Source organism: Schistocerca piceifrons, chromosome X, assembly GCF_021461385.2.
Source record: "Schistocerca piceifrons isolate TAMUIC-IGC-003096 chromosome X, iqSchPice1.1, whole genome shotgun sequence".
Taxonomy (NCBI): domain Eukaryota; kingdom Metazoa; phylum Arthropoda; class Insecta; order Orthoptera; family Acrididae; genus Schistocerca; species Schistocerca piceifrons.
In genome coordinates this window covers 332,428,612-332,448,067 of record NC_060149.1, presented here as the reverse complement: position 1 = coordinate 332,448,067, position 19,456 = coordinate 332,428,612, and the positions used below count along the sequence as shown (strand labels likewise).

Here is a 19,456-nt window from a genome sequence, read left to right as displayed (position 1 = left end):
ACCGATCAGGAATTCCTCGCAAGCGGCCACCGAATTTGGTGTCTTAACGGCTGCGAGTTTCACACTTTAATGTTGTAAACGGGAGGCTGCAGACATAGCTCAATAATGTGTTTGTCATACTCGAATATGTCGGTCAGATGCGACGATGAAATATCGTGGGGTTTCAAATTAACATCAGACGTTTCGCCAAAGAACTAGTTTTATATCTCGGTGTTACTCGTAACTTAACGCTAGCTGCCATGTCGTCTCACATATGTGTATATGACTTCTAGAGCAAATAAATGTAGCAAAAAAAGGAATTCAGAAGTAGTTTTACTCAGTCATTTACTTTTCAAACGACACCTGTCCTTTGTCGACAGCACTTATTTAAGCGGTTTTGTCACCCCCAACTGATTTCTGCTAGAAATCTGTTTTCTTACCCAATTTTTGTGGAACAGCCTTTTTTCACCAATATTTCTGTATGTTCTCGAGCTAAAATCTGCATGATTACGCCCGCACAGGTGATGTCCTCTTCAATACCGTACCAGTAGACGATCAAGTACCACATATGGAATCACTTACTAGCCTTCCAACGTAGGGGACTTTACGGGCTATGCCTTCGAATGGGTGGATGGAAAAATTAGTTGCGCGGCGCAACACAATGTAAGGTCTTCGGAACTGGACGCTTAGAAGAACTTTGATGTAAGTGCGGACTACTGTGTATTTGAACACAAATAATAAGATACTAGTTGTTATTGTCAACTTTTGTATTCCATTGGTGTTGTGTTTGTCTCATCACGTGAAGGTAGATGCTTTAAAAGAAAGGAGTACGCAGCGGATGATGTCTTCTAAGGCTCTGAGATACACTATAAAAACAACATTGCGCCCTTCACCGCAGATTTACGAAAACTTGTTTGTGCTCGATTTTGAAGCTACGTGTGATTATCCAGAGCAGATTTCACCGCAGGTAAGAAGTTCGGTAATTTTATTAGTTGATCGTGGAGGGACAGACCGACGGATATTGAAATTGTGCGATTTTTCTACCCGCTATTTTACCGGCTCGAACATATACCGGCAAACAGTTACGTATTACTTAACGTATAGTTTGTCGTTTCAGGACGGAGATAGGAGTAATGTATAATATTCCTGATTAAAAAATTGTATTGTGTTTCACCCTGAGATCCAATAATTTCGAATGTCATTGATTTCAGCTACAAGAGGAAATGAGACTTCTATAGGATTAAGTTGTTATGGAACACCCACATGTAGGATAAACAAACCCATAAAATGGTGTCGGTAATGATTGCGTGAAAGTTAGTCAACAATATCGATGTGTCACTGATAATCAGTATCCTATGGTTCTGAAAACAGACTAATTCTTGATTTCATAATAGTTGTGTAATATTTAATGCACCGAGCATCACTTAAGAACATACTGTAAATACCAATACTAGTCTTGATGAAGGTTAATATTCATCTAACTGATGTACTGTAACTCCAACCCACCACCATAGCCCATACAGGAATGCATCCTATTTTAGTGGGATGCCATTTGATCTGAAAGAACTAATAGTAAGCAGTTACCAAATTTGCCAGTCTTGTTGGTGCTTTCTGAGAGCTGCCAGTCTCCAGTTTCTCCATTTTATTTCTTTAACAATACTGCATAATCAGTAACCAGTCACTGCCTTGATATGTCTACTTCATGTGTTGTTGAGGGAAGAAGAGATGTTCCACTTTGCAATTTTAACATCTCATTACAACATTTAGCCTTGGACCATCTTCTAGAAAATGACAGAAACTACAGAAGTACACTTATTAGAAGATGGATGAAAATGATACCCTCATTAAGTGGCAATAAAGATACAGTACATTACATTACAAATTGTTTTCAGATATTTGCATTTTTAAAAGTATATTACAGTAACACTTACATGAAGTTGTAAAATATTTTAATACTAAGTAGTATAAATTATATTATATCCAAAAACATTAATCTTAAGAATCCCTATCAAGATACTTGAAGCCAAAGTCATTAAATAAGCTCTCGCAATTTATGAATATGAAAAAGACACTGTTTTTCATCCTACTAAATCACATATGGTGACAATCGTGTTGATTACAAGTGCAGCAGAATTTTTTAATCACATACAGTTTTGTCACACTGTGATTTGTTACGAACTAGAAAATTAACAGAACAAGTGTAATTGGAGTGAAGAATAATTTAATTCTTCAACTTGAGCAAAGGTTTATTTAAATATAAGCTTCAAACGCCAACTTATTACGTAGGAATTGTGTGTCCATAGGCTAATATTTCCTTTAGCTCTCTTCTGCATAATGCATCTAATATAACTGTATATTCCTAGGAATATCCTTTTCTACATCTCAGAAAAATGAGAAACGGTAGTCTCTCATTGTACTGGCATTCAGTCATCCCTGATCCCATCTTTACTGTGCTCCGAAGTCTTCTTGTAGCACATACATTGTTTCTGACTAACACATGTCAAGTTTTCAGGAAAAAATGAAGGTAACTGTTCAAAAAGTGAGTCTTGAATTTCCTCAAACAGTCCCTCTTTTAATAGTCTTGACTGCTATGTGCTCCAAATGTTCAAATGTGTGTGAAATCTTATGGGACTTAACTGCTAAGGTCATCAGTCCCTAAGTTTACACACTACTTAACCTAAATCATACTAAGGAGAAACACACACACTCCTGCCCGAGGGAGGACTCGAACCTCCGCCGGGGTCAGCCGCTATGTGCTCCACAGCTTGTAAATGTTTGTTATAGGATGTCTCCTAAACACCATGAACTGGGCTTAAAATGTTTAACAGACAAACTGGTGTTTGGGTGTCTAACTCATTGTCAGTGATATTTGATACAGAAAACAATAAACAGTTGTATGCATAACAGCAGGAATGTAAGTCTACTTACGTAATGTATCTCTATATCAGTGATATGTGTATCAATTATTAATTCTTTGTAATGTTCAAGTTGACGTTCAGCTTCAAAACAAACAACTATGTGGATACCTAGAACCAAATTACATCCATGTCTATGTTAATATGTTAAGGATATAAAATCTATCCACCCTCACAGTACACTGTATGTTACTGCTGTCAGTCTTTTTGAACTTCCCAGCATTTTTGAGTTGAACAGTAATACAATGTTAGTTCTTTTTATGCCTGAGAACTTAGTAATAAACTCCTTAAGTGATATCCCAGCCTCCGTATCAGTCTCAGCTGCACCCACCCTCCCGTCCAAAGTTGGTATCAAACATCACAATTCAAATGCTACATCCAACAATTTCAATTTTGCTTCTACTAGATGAGGAAATGTCTCTTGGATAGACTTGAAACACTCTCAATCTTTGGTTTACATTATCACAAACTATTTCATTAGGCTCAACAATTAAAAATTATTGAGGCTCAACTATATATATATATATATATATATATATATATATATATAGTGTGTGTGTTAATAGAAATCTTTTCTGATCTAAAGATTCTACCACAGAAAGAGCAGACACCAACTATCTTGTCATAATAGTAATGATGTATCGTACACTATGTGATCAAAAGTATCCGCACACCCCCAAAAACATACGTTTTTCATACTAGGTGAATTGTGCTGCCAGCTACTCCATATCTCCATATCAGCGACCTCACTAGTCATCAGACATCTTGAAAGAGCAGAATGGGGTGCACGGAACTCATGGACTTCAAACATGCTCTGGTCATTGGGCGTCACTTGTCTTATACGTCTGTATGTGAGATTTCCACACTCCTAAACATCCCTAGATCCACTGTTTCTGATGTGATAGTGAAGTGGAAACGTGAAGGGACACGTACAGCACAAAAGTGTACAGACTGACCGCATCTGTTGACTGACAAGAGACCACCGACAGTTGAAGAGGGTTGTAATGTGTAATAGGCAGACATCTATCCAGACCATCATGCAGGAATTCCAAACTGCACCATGATACACTGCAAGTACTATGACAGTTAGGCGGGAGGTGAGAAAACGGATTTCGTGGTCGAGCGGTTGCTCATAAGCCACACATCATGCCAGTGAATGCCAAAAGATGCCTTGCTTGGTGTAAGGAGCATAAACATTGGACGATTGAACAGTGGAAAAAGAGTTGTATGGAGTGACAAATCCCAGTACACAATGAGGCAATCCGATGGCAGGGTGCAGGTATGGCGAATGCCCAGTGAACGTCATCTCCCAGCATGTGTAGTGCCAACAGTAAAATTCAGAGGCAGTGGTGTTATGGTGTGGTCGTGTTTTCACGGAGGGGGCTTGCACCCCTTGTTGTTTTGAGTGGCACTATCACAGCACAGGCCTCCATTGATGTTTTATGCACCTTCTTGCTTCACACTGTTGAAGAGCAATTTGGGATGGTGATTGCATCTTTCAACACAATAAAGCACCTGTTCATAATGCATGTCCCGTGGTGAAGTAGTTACTCAACAATAACATCCCTGTAATGGACTGGCCTGCAGTGTCCTAACCTGAATCCTATAGAACAACTTTGAGTTTTTTTGGAATGCCGACTTCATGCCAGACTTCACCGACTGACATCAATACCTCTCCTCAGTGCAGCACTCCATGAAGAATGGGCTGCCATTCCCCAAGAAACCTTCCAGCACTTGATTGAACGTATGCCTGCGAGAGTGGAAGCTGTCATGAAGGCTAAGGGTGAATTCCAGCATTACCGTAGGAGGGCGCCATGAACTTGTAAGTAATTTTCAGCCAGGTGCCTGGATACTTTTGATCACATAGTATAAATAGTTCAGCAACTGCCACCAGAATTTCAACTTCATTGTATTATTAACTGAAATATTCCATTTTGAACTGCTTGCAAGAGAAATCCACTTTCATTAAAATGAGATTTTTTTATCTGTAGTCCGTGACATAATTACAGCTTCTGTGTGATTCTGGGCAAAATTCAGTGAAATTCCATTTTCCTTGAACCAAATATTTTACCAGCTGTCCTTCCAGTACTGATATTATATTCCTATGCTCTTGTCATCTGCAAAATGGGTATAATTTGCTTCTTCTTTAATGGCTTATGAAATTTCGTATGTCTGATTATTTCAAACTCAGAGTGACTATTGCTATGTGATTGGGAATTAATACATTTCTTTACATTTTTATGAGGATTATAATGAGTGTCTCAATCAAAAAGCTTGTGTAGGTCATATAATGTTTCTAGTGATAGTAATTTCTGCTTTAGTTATTGTAACAGAGGCTATTTTGCAATGTTATTGACAAACTTTGGATGAAGATAGTTAACCTATGCAAGCACTTTTTGTTAAGAACGCTCATCGTTTTTACCCATTATGTAGTAGTCATGTGCATTGATCATTTTATACATCACAACATAGTCTATTCAAGAAATACTTGTTCTGCCACTGAGCTCTGAATGTGCTTTACCAGTTGTTTACATGTGAAGTTCATGATACAGCATGGACTAAAAATTAATTGAGCTCACTGACATGAGCGCTGCCACACACCTTTGAGTAACAGAATGGGGTCTCTTTTTTTCGTAGTATGTTGATAGGTGTAGGCATGGTGTGTGAACTCAAGTATGTGACTGCTGCTACATACACAGATCACATAACTCTTTGGGGGACAATTTAGAAATACAGTCTACGCATGTACTACCTCCAGAAGGTGCAGTCACTAGGATCACCTGATTCCTACCCTAATACTGTACTTATTTAGTGGTTCATTGACACTAGACATACATGTTAGTTTCATGTTACACGGAACATTTGCACGATAAACAGTAATGATGTGGAACAACTCATTTTACATTCACACTGCATACTGATTTGTAAATAAAGCTATATACTGAACATTTATAATTTTTTTAAAATCTACAGATATGAGTTAGTGATTCCTATCCACCACCTTTTACACATGGCAATAATAGAAATCCTTCTACGGAATATAAGGAGTTGTCAAGGAGAAACCATTCCAGATTATTGTTAAATTTTACTTTGCTATCTGTCAGACATTTTATGTCACTGGATAATTTATTTATTTTTGTGCGCCCCTTTTTGTGCAAAAGACAATCTTAATGTGACATAATGAATGTCATTTTTCCTTCTGGTATTGTAATTATATACTTCATTGTTCCTTTTGAAGTGCAGTGGATTATTTACAACAAAGTTAATGAGGAAATAAATCTACTGAGAAGCAGCAGTCAGTGTGTCCAACTCCTTAAACAGATGTCTAAAAGTTGAACGTAGGTGAGCAGCACATCTTATTCTTACAGCTTGTTTTTGAGCAATGAATATTTTCTTTCTTAACAATGAGTTACCCAAGTACATTAGTCCATATGACATTACTGAACGAAAATATGTGAACTTATTGATTTGTCTGTCCCCAAGATTTGCAATTATTCTAAGTGCAAATATTGAACTAAGTTGTTTTAGGAGTTCCAATATGTGCTTTGTCCTGTTTAAATTCTCATCAGTGTAGACACAAAAGAATTTTGAAGCTTCCATGCTACTTATTATTTCCTCACCACGTGTTATAGTTATCTTTTATGTAGCAGCCCTAGATGTGCAAAACTGAATATATTTTCTCTTTTTAAAATTGAGGGTGAGACCATCATAGGAAATGACTTGGCGATACTTTCAAGAACATTGTTTACCATTTCTTATTTCACGATACATTTTTAAGGGCATTTGAAAATTGTTTTCCCAAGAAAATAGCTAAACATAATTCCAAGAAAACATATAAAAAACCTTGGCTAACTAAAGGAATAAGAATATCTTGCAACCGTAAAAGAGAACTGTATCTAACAGCAAGAGGGTGTACTGACCCCGAAATTGTTCAATATTATAAAAACTATTGTGCGGTACTAAGAAAAGTTATTAAAAAGTCCAGAAGCATGTGTATCATGTCTGAGATCAGTAACTCTGATAATAAAATTAAAGCAATTTGGAATATTATTGAAAGGGAAACAGGGCAACCAAGAGCACAGGAAGACTTTAGTGCCATAAAACTGAATGACAAGTGTACTAACAAACAATCAGAAATTGAAAATATTTTCAGTAATCATTTTTTAAATGTTGTGGAGAAAATAGGATCTAGACCTTCACTAGAAGAGGCAAGGTTACTAATAGAAGAGACCATACCTGTGCAGTTAAACAACTGTATTTCCACCAACCTCTCCCTCTGAAATCAGTAAAATAATAAACTCACTGAAAAGTAAAAGCTCTTACGGAATTGATGGCATTTCCAGCAAGGTACTTAAAGCTTGTTCCCCACAGATAAGTAGGATTCTCAGCCACGTATGTAATAGCTCTTTAGAGCAGGGTGTTTTCCTCGATAGACTGAAATATGCCATTGTAAAACCATTGCATAAAAAGGGGGATACGTCGGATGTCAACAACTATCGCCCAATCTCTCTTCTGACATCTCTATCAAAAATTTTTGAGAAAGTAATGTATTCCAGAGTAGCCTCCCATATTTGTAAATATAAAGTACTAACAAAATGTCAGTTTGGTTTTCAGAAAGGCTTTTCAACAGAAAATGCTATATACACTTTCACTGATCAAATATTAAATTCTCTGAATAACCGGACATCACCCATTGGTATTTTTTGTGATCTCTCAAAGGCCTTTGTGTAAATCATGGAATTCTTTTAGATAAGCTAAATCATTATGGTTTGAGGGGCGCAGTGCACAAATGGTTTAATTCATACGTAACTGGAAGAATGCAGAAAGTTGAAACAAGTGGTTCATGTAATGTTAAAACAACAGCTGATTCCTCAAACTGGGGGGGGGGGGGGGGGGCATCAAGTATGGGGTCCCACAGGGTTCGGTCTTATGTCCTTTACTGTTCTTGATATACATTAATGACTTACCATTCCACATTGATGAAGATGCAAAGTTAGTTCTTTTTGCTGATGATACAAGTATAGTAATAACATCCAAAAACCAAGAACTAAGTGATGTAATTGTAAATGATGTTTTTCACAAAATTATTAAGTGGTTCTCAGCACACGGACTCTCTTTAAATTTTGATAAAACACAGTATACACAGTTCCGTACAGTAAATGGCACAACTCCAGTAATAAATCTAGACTTTGAACAGAAGTCTGTAGCTAAGGTAGAATTTTCAAAATTTTTAGGTGTGTCCATTGATGAGAGGTTAAACTGGAAGCAACACATTGATGGTCTGTTGAAACGCCTGAGTTCAGCTACGTATGCTATTAGGGTTATTGCAAATTTTGGTGATAAGAATCTCAGTAAATTAGCTTACTATGCCTACTTTCATTAACTGCTTTCGTATGGCATCATATTCTGGGGTAATTCATCGTTGAGTAGAAAAGTATTCATTGCTCAAAAACGTGTAATCAGAATAATTGCTGGAGCCCACCCACGGTCGTCCTGCAGACATCTATTTAAGGATCTAGGGATCCTCACAGTAACCTCACAATATATATATTCACTTATGAAATTTGTTGTTAATAATCCAACTCAGTTCAAAAGTAATAGCAGTGTGTATAGCTATAACACCTGGAGAAAGGATGATCTTCACTATGCAGGGTTAAATCTGATTTTGGCACAGAAAGGGGTTAATTATGCTGCCACAAAAGTCTTTGGTCACCTACCAAACAGCATCAAAAGCCTGACAGTTAGCCACCCAACATTTAAAAATAAATTAAAAGAATTTCTAGACGACAACTACTCCTACTCAGTGGCTGAATTTTTAGATATAAATTAAGGGAGGGGGAAAAAAACCAACTTAAACATTAGTGTCATGCAATATTTTGTGTACTGTAATATATTGTACAGACATCTTTTATTAACCTGACACGTTCCACATCATTACGAAGTGTCATATTCATGATCTATGGAACAAGTATTAATCTAATCTAATGTTTGGTTGCTGTACGTATGCCGAGATTGATTACAATACTAGCATCATCTGCAAAAATAAGTTAATTTTGCTTACTTCATATGTGATGAACAATAGCAGACCTACAATTGAATTGAGCCATGTATGGTTTCTCCCCAGCCATAACAATGTCCCCAGACAACATTTGTTGAATTACCAGGTACAGCTTCCTACATTCTTTTGGTTAGATATGACATTATCCATTGGTTGGCTATACCATCAGCCCTAAAAAACCTCAGTTTATCTCGAAGGATATTGTGATTCTCACAGTCAGGTGCCATGGATAGGTCGCAAAAAATAACAACCAGTGTTGTTTTGTTATTTAATGCTTTGGTGAGTGAACATGTTAATTGCATTCTCAGTAGATCAGCTCTCCTGAAATCCAAACTCTGAATTGCTGAGGATATTGTTGTTGCTCAGGTGAGACACTATTCTAGACTACATCATTTTTTCAAAAATTTTGGAAAATGTTGTTAGTAGTGGAACAGGCCAGTAGGTATTGCCACCTCTCCTATCACCTTTTTTAAAAGAAGGGAGGAGGGGTTAACAACAATCTATTTCATTCTGTCTGAAAAGAAATGCCTTGAGTTAGTGATACATTACGTATTTCAGATAAGACAGGGCATATTATATGGGAACAAATCTTTAGTACCCTATTGGAAACACTGTAAAATCCAGATGAGCTTTAATTTTTGAGAGAATATATAGTTTCCTTAATTTCAATAGAAGTTGGGGAGACATTCATATGGCTGAATTTTATGAGAGCTGCTTTTCAACATACTGCTGTGACTTTTCTCTTGAACTTCTTGTCCATATACTTTCCAATATATTCAAGAACTTATTATTAAATATATTTGTAACTTGTGACTCATCATTTATAGCCCTTACATTCAGTTCAGTAGCAATGATTATGCTCTTCTATGGCTGGTTGTGCTGTCTCTCATTGCACTACATTCCATATAACTTTAAGTCTGTTTAGATAATTACTGATTCCTGACATCATGTGCTTGTTCCTTGATTTTTAGTAACTTCCCTTAGTAATTCCGAGTAGTTTTTGTAGTGTGCTACAACTGCAGGCGTTCTGCTTGTTCTTGCCAACAGATGTATTTCCCTTTTCCTTTCTCAAGATACTTTAATCCCTCTAATGATCCATGGTTTTTTTATGGTTGTTTAATGCCCTTTCTGGTTAACTTATGTGGTAAGCTATTTTTCAAATGATAATATGAATTTGTCATGGAACAGGTTAAATTTTACGTTAGCATTTGGTTCGTTATAAATTTCATCCCAGGCCTTCTCTTGTACACTATTTGTACAAAAATTTGTGGTGGAGTCATTAATTATTCTAAATGATTTTTACTAAGGAGTATCAATACTTAAACACAGTATCTTATTTATCCAAACTGTGTAATATGATCAGAGGGAGCATTTGTGACTGGGTAAACAATTGGTTTCTTGCTTTGACCTTCTCCAAAGAAAACATTATCAGTTAAGATCCTATTGTCTTTACCCACCTGTGTTGGAAAGTTAATTATTGAGATCAAACTGTAGGATCCAAATAAGGTTTCCACATCATTTTTCCTATCAGCATCCTTTACAAAATCTACATTGAAGTCACCACAGGCTGTTAACTGCTTGTATCTGTCTCACAGATAACATAGTAAGGAATCCAGATTCCTCATAAACGTGATAATATGTAGTTATGTTCTTTTAAACAGTTCAAAATAGCCCAGTGATGATCTATCTAATCTAACTGCCTCATTGTTTTTGAAACTGTCTTCTGTCTGAACAGATATAACTACTACTTTTCCCTTATTAGTTCTGCGTAAGTAAGATACTAGAGTGTAATAGCTTACATGTAGCTTATCCATCTTATTACAGATAGTTATCCATGATCCTTATTTACACAGGATTTTAATAATAGTGTATTCTACATACATGTCATTCACAAGTGGGCCATCATTTATGTATTTGGGTTATTCCAACAATTATAGTTAGTCACATCCCCTCATGAATCATGGCTCTTGCCGAGATAGGGTGGCTTCCATGCTTCAACAATACAGATAGCCGTAACATAGATGTGATCACAATAGAGAACTATCTTTGCAGCAGCCAGACAAACTTGTGGTTTGTGAAGAGGGGCAGAAGTATTTACAGTAGTTGCAGGGGCAACCAGTCTGGGAGTATTGACTGATTCAGCTATTTAACCTTAGTCAATGTGGCCATGCTATGTTGGCTGTAGTTTCCCCTTGCATTCAGCCATTCACAATACCATTACATTTCCCCGAGGACATGCAGCTCTACTGTACGTCTCAATGATGTGGCCCCCATTTGGATCTCTTTACAAAGATTTCTCAGGAGGACGTTGTCAGCAGGAAAAACAAAAGTGATGCTCTATGGGTCAGAGCATGGTAGGTTAGATCCTGTTACCAAGTAGTTAGGTTAGATAATTTTAAAAAGGAAATGGATAGGTATAAAATAGGTAGAATGGGAATTTGTGAAGTGTGATGGCAAGAAGAACAGACTTTCTTTCTGATCAGGTGGGGGGGGGGGGGGGGGGGGGAGGGGACTGTTTTGATCATATAACCAGGGAACAAGAAACATCTGGTGATCCCAAAGGACTTGATGTCACAGTTATAGCTGTGGAACGTGTATGGCTTTCGATGTTGGAAGAACTTTGTGAGAAGATTTTCAGATCTAGTGTTGTTGAATGCTTGTAATATCAACCTACACTTGAGAGACAATACAGTCAAGCTGCAGTCTCTAGTACATAATCAGTTCTCTTAACCAAGGTGTACCAATGTACTGAAATATACCTTAAACAAATGAGGATATTCAGAGGATCACCTGCAACAATTTGATATCTTGCTCAATTGTGTTTTATATTGTCTTCTCTCTCTCGAGTATGTTATGTGAAGATATTTCATTCATTTTATGTGCATGGTGTAAAAAATGTTGTGTCTTAAGCATTCCTTTACAGATTATTATTATTGTAATTATTTTCTATCAAAATAATAAATTACTATTTTTGCCAATGGCCTTGCCACAGCTCCCATCCGATCATCGAAGTTAAGTGCTGTTGGGTTTGGCTAGCATCCAGATCTGCAGGGCACTGTTGGCAAGTGAGGAGCACTCAGCCCTTGTGAGGTCAACTGAGGAGCCATTTGCTTGAGAAGTAGAAGCTCCAGTCGCAAAAACATAATCGCCAGGCAAGCAGTGTGCTGACCACATGCCCCTCCATATCAGGCATCACGTGACGCCTGTAGGCTGAGGATGACATGGCGGTCAGTTGGTGCTGTTTGGACATGTGAGGCCTGTTCGGTTGGAGAACTGATTATTTTCAGTTAAAAAAATAACGTGTGAAACATTAGACTAAGGAACAAAAAAACCATGAACATAAAATAGCAATTTAAAATGCAAGCAAATATAAGTAAAATAAATAATTAGAATAGATATTTTAATTAGGTATGCTGAACATACTCTGACAGCACTTTGTGTATATCTTGTTTCCCGAAAATGGTATTTCAGGCTCCAGTTTTATTAGACAGGGATGCATATGCATTGAAATCTTCTTTAATTTATGCTGTAAAAAGGTTTTTGCTTTTCAAAATTAATGGTGGTGAGATATTTTGCAAAATTTCAAGTTATTACAAAAGTTGATTTCACTGTTTTCAAGAACATTAATTACATCAACTTTTATATGAAAACATTTTTTGTATATAATGGTTTTGAAGGTATTGCCTCTAAACCTAAACTGCCAGATTACATTTCAGGGAGTATTTTACCCCTTAAAAGTGAACTTCGGCACCAATAAAAAAAACATCTCTCGCACTATTTTTGTCCCCTCTGCACAGCCGCCAAATTTCATCAGGTTCATTTATTGATACTTGGGAATGTTCTCCTGTTAGTTGTTCAGATGTTTAATCATGGAAATTTTCGTCTCATGATCTTCATTCGATTCTTGCGACCGCATAGTCCTCAGTCTTTTAGCCTTTCAGGTGTATTCAGAAAGACATGACTGTTTTCTAGACATTTTTATTTGTAAACATAACAAAATAAAAATGTAACAAATGTGAACCCAAATCACAAAGCAAACTTAATACATTCGCTTTTTCTAGTAAAAAATATAAATAAAATGTATCGAAAGGAACAAAGCAGTCTCGTTAAGTTTTTAATACACAAAGCGAAATCAGTAAATCTGTATATCGTAGTCAAGTAACTTGCATAGTACACCAAAGAGAACCAATACATGGTGCTGTTAGTTTCTTAGTACACCAAAGACCCAATAGATGGCTAGCTTTTATTTTTATTTATTTATATTTTTTTAAAAAGGAAAAAAACTTGATAACCAAGTGAGGTGGTGCAGTGGTTAGCACACTGGACTTGCATTCAGGATAACGATTGTTCAAATCTGCGTCTGACGACCCTGATTTAGGTTTCCCGTGATTCCGTAAATTGCTTTAGGCGAATGCCAGGATGGTCCCTTTGAAAGGACGTGGATGACTTCCTTCCCTAATCCAATGAGACCAATGACCTCGGTGGTTGGTCCCCTCCCCCAGGTCAGCCAACCAGCCTTAAACTTGGTGACAGATATGTTTCCAGAAGTTTGCTTCAGTGACAGAATTAAAAGACCTCAATCTTATTTATACAATTACAAACTAACAGTGAGACTTTCTGTGGCTGAAGAAGATCGACCTTTAACTCACTCTTTGGAAAGTCCTTCTGAACATTAGGCGTGGCGTAACCTATCGAGAGCATCATGAATTATCTTGCTCCTCAGAACCCTTCTCTCACAGAGGCTTAAAGTTACTTCTCTCCAATGTAACATCATAGAAGCAAAAATTTTGATGGGAAGTGGCACAGGCTAGTGAGTTTTTATGCCCTGAATCCCACTTTTTCCTAACAGTTTATTATTTCGCTGTAAACATGTACCATTTCTGGTGGACCTTAGTGTCAGTTCCTTTTACATGGTCATCCGTACATGGCTGTCTCCCAAGTTAGTGAAGCAAACAAGCTCTGTGTTCATGTCTCCAATCATACTACTTCAAAGATTGTAAATAAAGAAGCTTTGTAAGTCAAAAATAAATCCCACACAGCCACTTTTTGACACAGCTATAAATAAATATGTGGGCAATGCCAAGTTTCTCAACTAGTAATGAATAAGAAGATAATAGTAATGTGAGTAAGATATCAACAGCATAGTGAATGCATTATCATAGCCAAGACAGGCATGAAGCCAATACCTACCACTGCAGCACAAGTTTATACAGCTTATAGCTCTGCAGGTAATGAAGAGATCAAAGTGGTGTATGATGAGAGAAAGGAAATTATTCAAAAACTTCAGGGAGAAGAAAATTTGATTATGATGGGGGACTGGAATTCGATAACAAGAAGAGGAAAAGAAGTAGTAGGATAACATGGAATGCCAGCCGTGGTGGTCGAGCGGTTCTAGGCTTCAGTCCGGAACCGCGCTACTGCTACTGTCGCAGGTTCAAATCCCGCCTCAGGCATGGATGTGTGTGATGTCCTTAGGTTAGTTAGGTTTAAGTAGTTCTAAGTTCTAGGGGACTGATGACCATAGAGCTGTTGAGTCCCATAGTGCTCAGAGCCATTTGAACCATTTTTAACATGGAATGGGGCAAAGGAATGAAAGGGGCAACTGCCTGGTAGAATGTTGCGCAGAGCATAATTTGATCATTACTTACAGATTATCCCCTGCGGGTCTGGGGGTAAGAATAGGCCCAAGGTATTCCTGCTTGTCGTAAGAGGCGACTAAAAGGAATTCCTCACATTTCAGCCTTTACATGATGGTCCCCCTGTAGGGTATGACCTCATTTTTCAAAATTTTCCCGAAGAGTGAGCCAATTGGGGAAAGGCGCCTTACATGGTGCATCGCATCCATCGTGCATTGAGATCTTTAGCCTACTTTCTCGTTGTCGTATTTCAGTCCCGTTCATTCTCCTTCTCTTGGGCGAGGAGACCTTCGTGGTTGCGTTTTCCACCATGCACTATGCGGTGTCACTTTCTGCGTCGACGATGACCATGGACTTCTTTGCACCTAACATCTAGCACAGTAGCCAGTCCGTTGTGGTAGGGCTGCCATGTACTCTGTTGGTTGTAGCCCCCTGGCCACAGAGGGATCGCCCTGCTGATGCCTGTGGCATTAACTCCCCACACATGCCTTGGCAGATGGTAGATGTCCATCCCCATGGGGCATCGGGACTCCCGGCAATGGCCATCCTGCCAGGTGGCCTTTGCTGCAGCTGGGTGGCTCCCGTGGGGAGGACCCCTGGTCGAAGTGGGTGGAATCAGGGCAGATGGCACGCGATTAAGTGTAATCTATCATCTCTTGCTGGTGCTCAAACACCAGCAGTCTCTAAGCGTTCACGAGCTCAATTCTACGCACAGAAGTACAACCTAAAATCATTCCCCTACCTGGCCACACCATGGGAGGAACTTCAGGCTAAGGGTGTCAATGAATCATATTCGCCCCAGTATCTTGTATGTTCGAGAGCTGATGGGGAATCTTTCATGATGATGAAGTCTCAGTTTTTTGTTGAGCATTTAGAGGACAAGTTTGGGAGATGGAGCGATTGTCCAAAATGAGATCTGGGTCAGTCTTGATCGAAACAGCATCCTCTGCCCAGTCACGGATGTTACTCGCTTGTGACAAGCTGAGGGATGTATCTTTAACCATCACGCCCCATAAGACCTTAAATATGGTCCAAGGTATCATATTTCACAGGGACCTTCTTTTGCAATCTAACGATGAGCTGCGTGCCAGTTTAGAGTGGCAAGATGTACATTTCGTACGGCGTGTCCACTGGGGTCCGAGGGATAATCAGGTTGCCACCGTTGCCTTCATCTTGGCTGTCAAGGGTGATACATTGCCCAAAAAGCTCAAGGTGATGCTCTACTGCTGTGATGTAAAGCCTGGATGCGGTGCTTTAAGTGCTGGAAGTTTGGCCAAATGTCTTCCCGCTGTACTTCCATCATCACATGTCAAGATTGCGGACACCTATCACATCCCAATACTCCATGTACCCCGCCTCCCATCTGTGTCAACTGTGGAGAGCACCATTCGCCTTGCTCACCAGACTGCAGGATTCTCCAGAAAGAAAGGAACAGCATGGAGTACAAGACCCTGGACCGACTGACCTACACTGAGGCTAAGACAAAATTTGAACACCTGCATCCTTTATGTATGACATTGTCTTACGCCACCTCTACAACAGTTCTGGCACCATCAGCTCCTCCAACCTCAGTCACCTCTCTGAGCCGGAAGACTACACCTGCTCCCTTGATGGTGGGGGCATTTCCCTCCCATCCCCACTTCTCAGCCGGAGAAGCGTAAGTCATCTTCGGCTTCTGTCGCTAGTAAGGGGTCCCTTGGGTCACTCCCTTCCCAGGTTTCTGCTAATGGGAACGATGACACCCGCCAGTGGCTGAATTGCTCAAAAGCAGCTGGTCTTAGGGCTTCGCACTCATCCTCAGTGCCGGAGACTGAGCCAGTGAAGTCCTCCCAGCCAGGGAAACCCAAGGAGCAGTGAGAGAAATCCAACAGGAAGACTCCTAAGATTAAGGAAATTGTGGTGGCACCCACACCACTGCTACCTACAAGCTGTGTGTCTGAGGATGGGGTGGCAATTCTGGCATCTGCTGAGGACCTGGATCTCACCAGACCCTCAGACACTTGGATATAGATAGACTGCTCAGGCAAAAAGTCAGTGGCAGCAGGTGACCCTGAGGCGTAAACTGCTTCATTGAATGTTCCATGGCTTCCCAGTCTCATGATGATGTCATCCTCCAGTGGAATTGCGACAGATTCTTCCACCCCCTGGCTGAGCTACACCAACTGTTAAGCTTTACACCTGCTTTCTGCATTGCCCTCCAGGAAACCTGGTTCCCGACAATGGGGTTCTCTGCCCTCCGTGGCTATTAGGGATATTACAGGAACCGTAGTGACTATAATCAAGTATCAGGTGGAGTTTGTGTGTATGTCCTGAACTCAGTCTGTAGTGACACTGTGCCCCTTCAAACCCCTCTTGAAGCTGTGGCTGTCAGAATAAGGACGATGCAGGAAATAACTGTCTGCAATGTGTATCTTCCTCCAGATGGTGCAGTACCCCTGAATCTATTAGCTGCACTGATTGATCAACTCCCTAAACCATTCCTATTTTTGGGAGTTTTTAACACACATAACCCCATGGGGGGTAGCACCATGCTTACTGGCCGAGGCAGGGATGTCGAAACTTTACTGCCTCAGTTTGACCTCTGCCTCTTAAATACTGGGGCCACCACACATTTCAGTGTGGCTCATGGTAGTTACTTGGCAATTTATTTATCAGTTTGCAGCCCAGGACTTCTCCCATCTGTCCAATGGAGTGCACGCAACTACCTGTGTGGTAGTAATTTGTAATTTATTTGCATGAAACATGTAATTACATGCATAGCAATTGGTAGTACAGTACAACAGTATACAATCTAATTTTACTTTATAATAGGAACTTAAGAATGTAGTCCAAATTATTTGACATAATAATACTTTAGATTCTAGTTTCTACAGTAGGCTATAGAAGCACTCCTCAATGAGTCACGATTTTAAATGTTTTTTGAATGTGTCTCCAGTTATTACCTTCAGTTCATTTGGCAGTGCATTGAAGTATTTTACTCCATTAATATATGGACTGTGTGCAGGTTTTTTCAGTCTTCTGTGTATCATATGGTAATTTTGTACTTGTCTAGTATTGTGATCATGAATTTCTGCATTACAACAGGTATATTTCTTATCTTCTACAGTTAATACTGTTGTACATTGAATAGATAGTCAACATTTCAGATTCTATAAAGAATTCCTTACATGATGTTCTAGATCTTTTTTTCCTGATATTCTCAAGGCTCTTTTCTGGAGTTTAAATACTCGGTCTACATGAGTTTTGGAAGCCCCGCCCCTGCAAGACCATATGCTAGAAATGGATGTATTAAACCAAAATACATCATCCTCATTGTTTGGATATTGACATATGGAGCTATTCTTCTTAAAACATACAGGATAGATGATATCCTTGCACATACATTGTCAATTTGTTGTGTCCATAGTAGTTTGCTATCTATGCATATACTTAGGAATTTACACTCACTGCAGATTTTCCCTAGAGTAATACTATCTTGAGAATCAATACAAGTTTGCAAATCACCAACATTGAAGGGGATTATATTTGTTTTTTGTAAGTTGACTTTTAGTTTGTCATTTTCAGAATTTTCCTTTGCAATATCTATAAATTTTTTTACCTCTATGCAGAGGTTAAGAATATCATTTCCCCAACAAAGGCCTGAAGTGTCATCTGCATAAATTGTAATGGAGGTATCATTTTTTACTATCTTTGGGAAGTCAGTGACATAACATATAAAAAGGAAGGGACCAATTATCAATCCCTGAGGTACACCAAATTTAATACTCCTGACCCTTGATGTATGACTTTTTAATGTTTCTCCACTATTGTGTGAGATTGAGGTACAATGTCTTCTGTTTTTTAAATATGATGTGATGAGGTGCAATAATTTTCCACTTATGCCATCTCTGGCCAGTTTTGACAGAAGTACCTTATGATCAACCTCATCAAAAGCCTTTGATAGGTCTAGGAAAACTCCAGCTACTTGCATGCCTTCATCAATTTTGTCAAGAGCTTTCAGCATAAATTGAAGTGTTGCAGTCATGGTGCTATGACCACTTTTGAAACCATGCTGAAAATCTCCCAGGATGTTGTGCTTATTTTAAAGCTCTAACGTATATTTCAGAATTATTTTTTCAATTAACTTGCTAAAAACGGAAGTTAAGGCAAGTGGTCTGTAATTTTCTACTAGTTGTCTATCACATTTTTTGTAGAGAGGTTTAACAATGGCTAATTTTAGTATGTCAGGGAACACTCCTTCTTTTAAGACATTATTTATTAGATGCACCAAAGGATACACTAGATTGTTTTCGCACTGTTTAAGTAAAAATGGAGAAATTTCATCCCAGCCAGCGGATTTTTTTGTTTTTACATTCTCTGATGAGCTTCAAAATATCCTTGATTTCAAGTTCATGGAGTTGATTAGCTTCAGAATTGTCCTCAGCAAGACTTCCAACAGGTACGTTATCTATGGTACAAAAGTCATTAAAATGTTACTGATCTCTTGAGGATTGGAGACATCAGTATTGTTATTAGATATCTGTATGTTGATATTACCTTTCAGTTTTGTTTTACTGTGTCTTATTTCATTTACTATTGACCAGCAGGTCTTGGAGATACAATCTGAATTTTTTATTTTCGAGTTAATCTTTTCAGCCTTCAATCTTTTGACTTGCTTGCGAAACTGGTACTTGTATTGTTTGTATTTATCCCGGTGCTCATTGTTTTTGGTCTCTGTTTGTATCGAATACATTTCTTCCATTTTTTCTTTCAGTTCTTTGGTAGAATTATCAAATTCCACGGGCCTTGACTGTCTTGCCTTATTCTTATTAATATTTATCTTTCTGATGGGAATAGTATTATTTAGATGATAAGATAATGTATCTAGA

General features: G+C 38.6%; 1 protein-coding gene across 1 annotated transcript in view; it reads left to right on the top strand.

Annotated features, from left to right (window-relative positions):
• The first annotated feature begins 470 nt into the window (after nt 1-470).
• Nucleotides 471-19,456, top strand: part of LOC124722927 (ERI1 exoribonuclease 3-like) — a 104,323-nt gene continuing 85,337 nt past the window's right edge. The window contains exons 1-2 of the mRNA XM_047248088.1: nt 471-681; nt 785-946. Of these exons, the coding sequence (XP_047104044.1) occupies nt 818-946 (129 nt within the window). The 5' untranslated portion in view covers nt 471-681; nt 785-817. The remainder of the gene's footprint in view (nt 682-784; nt 947-19,456) is intronic.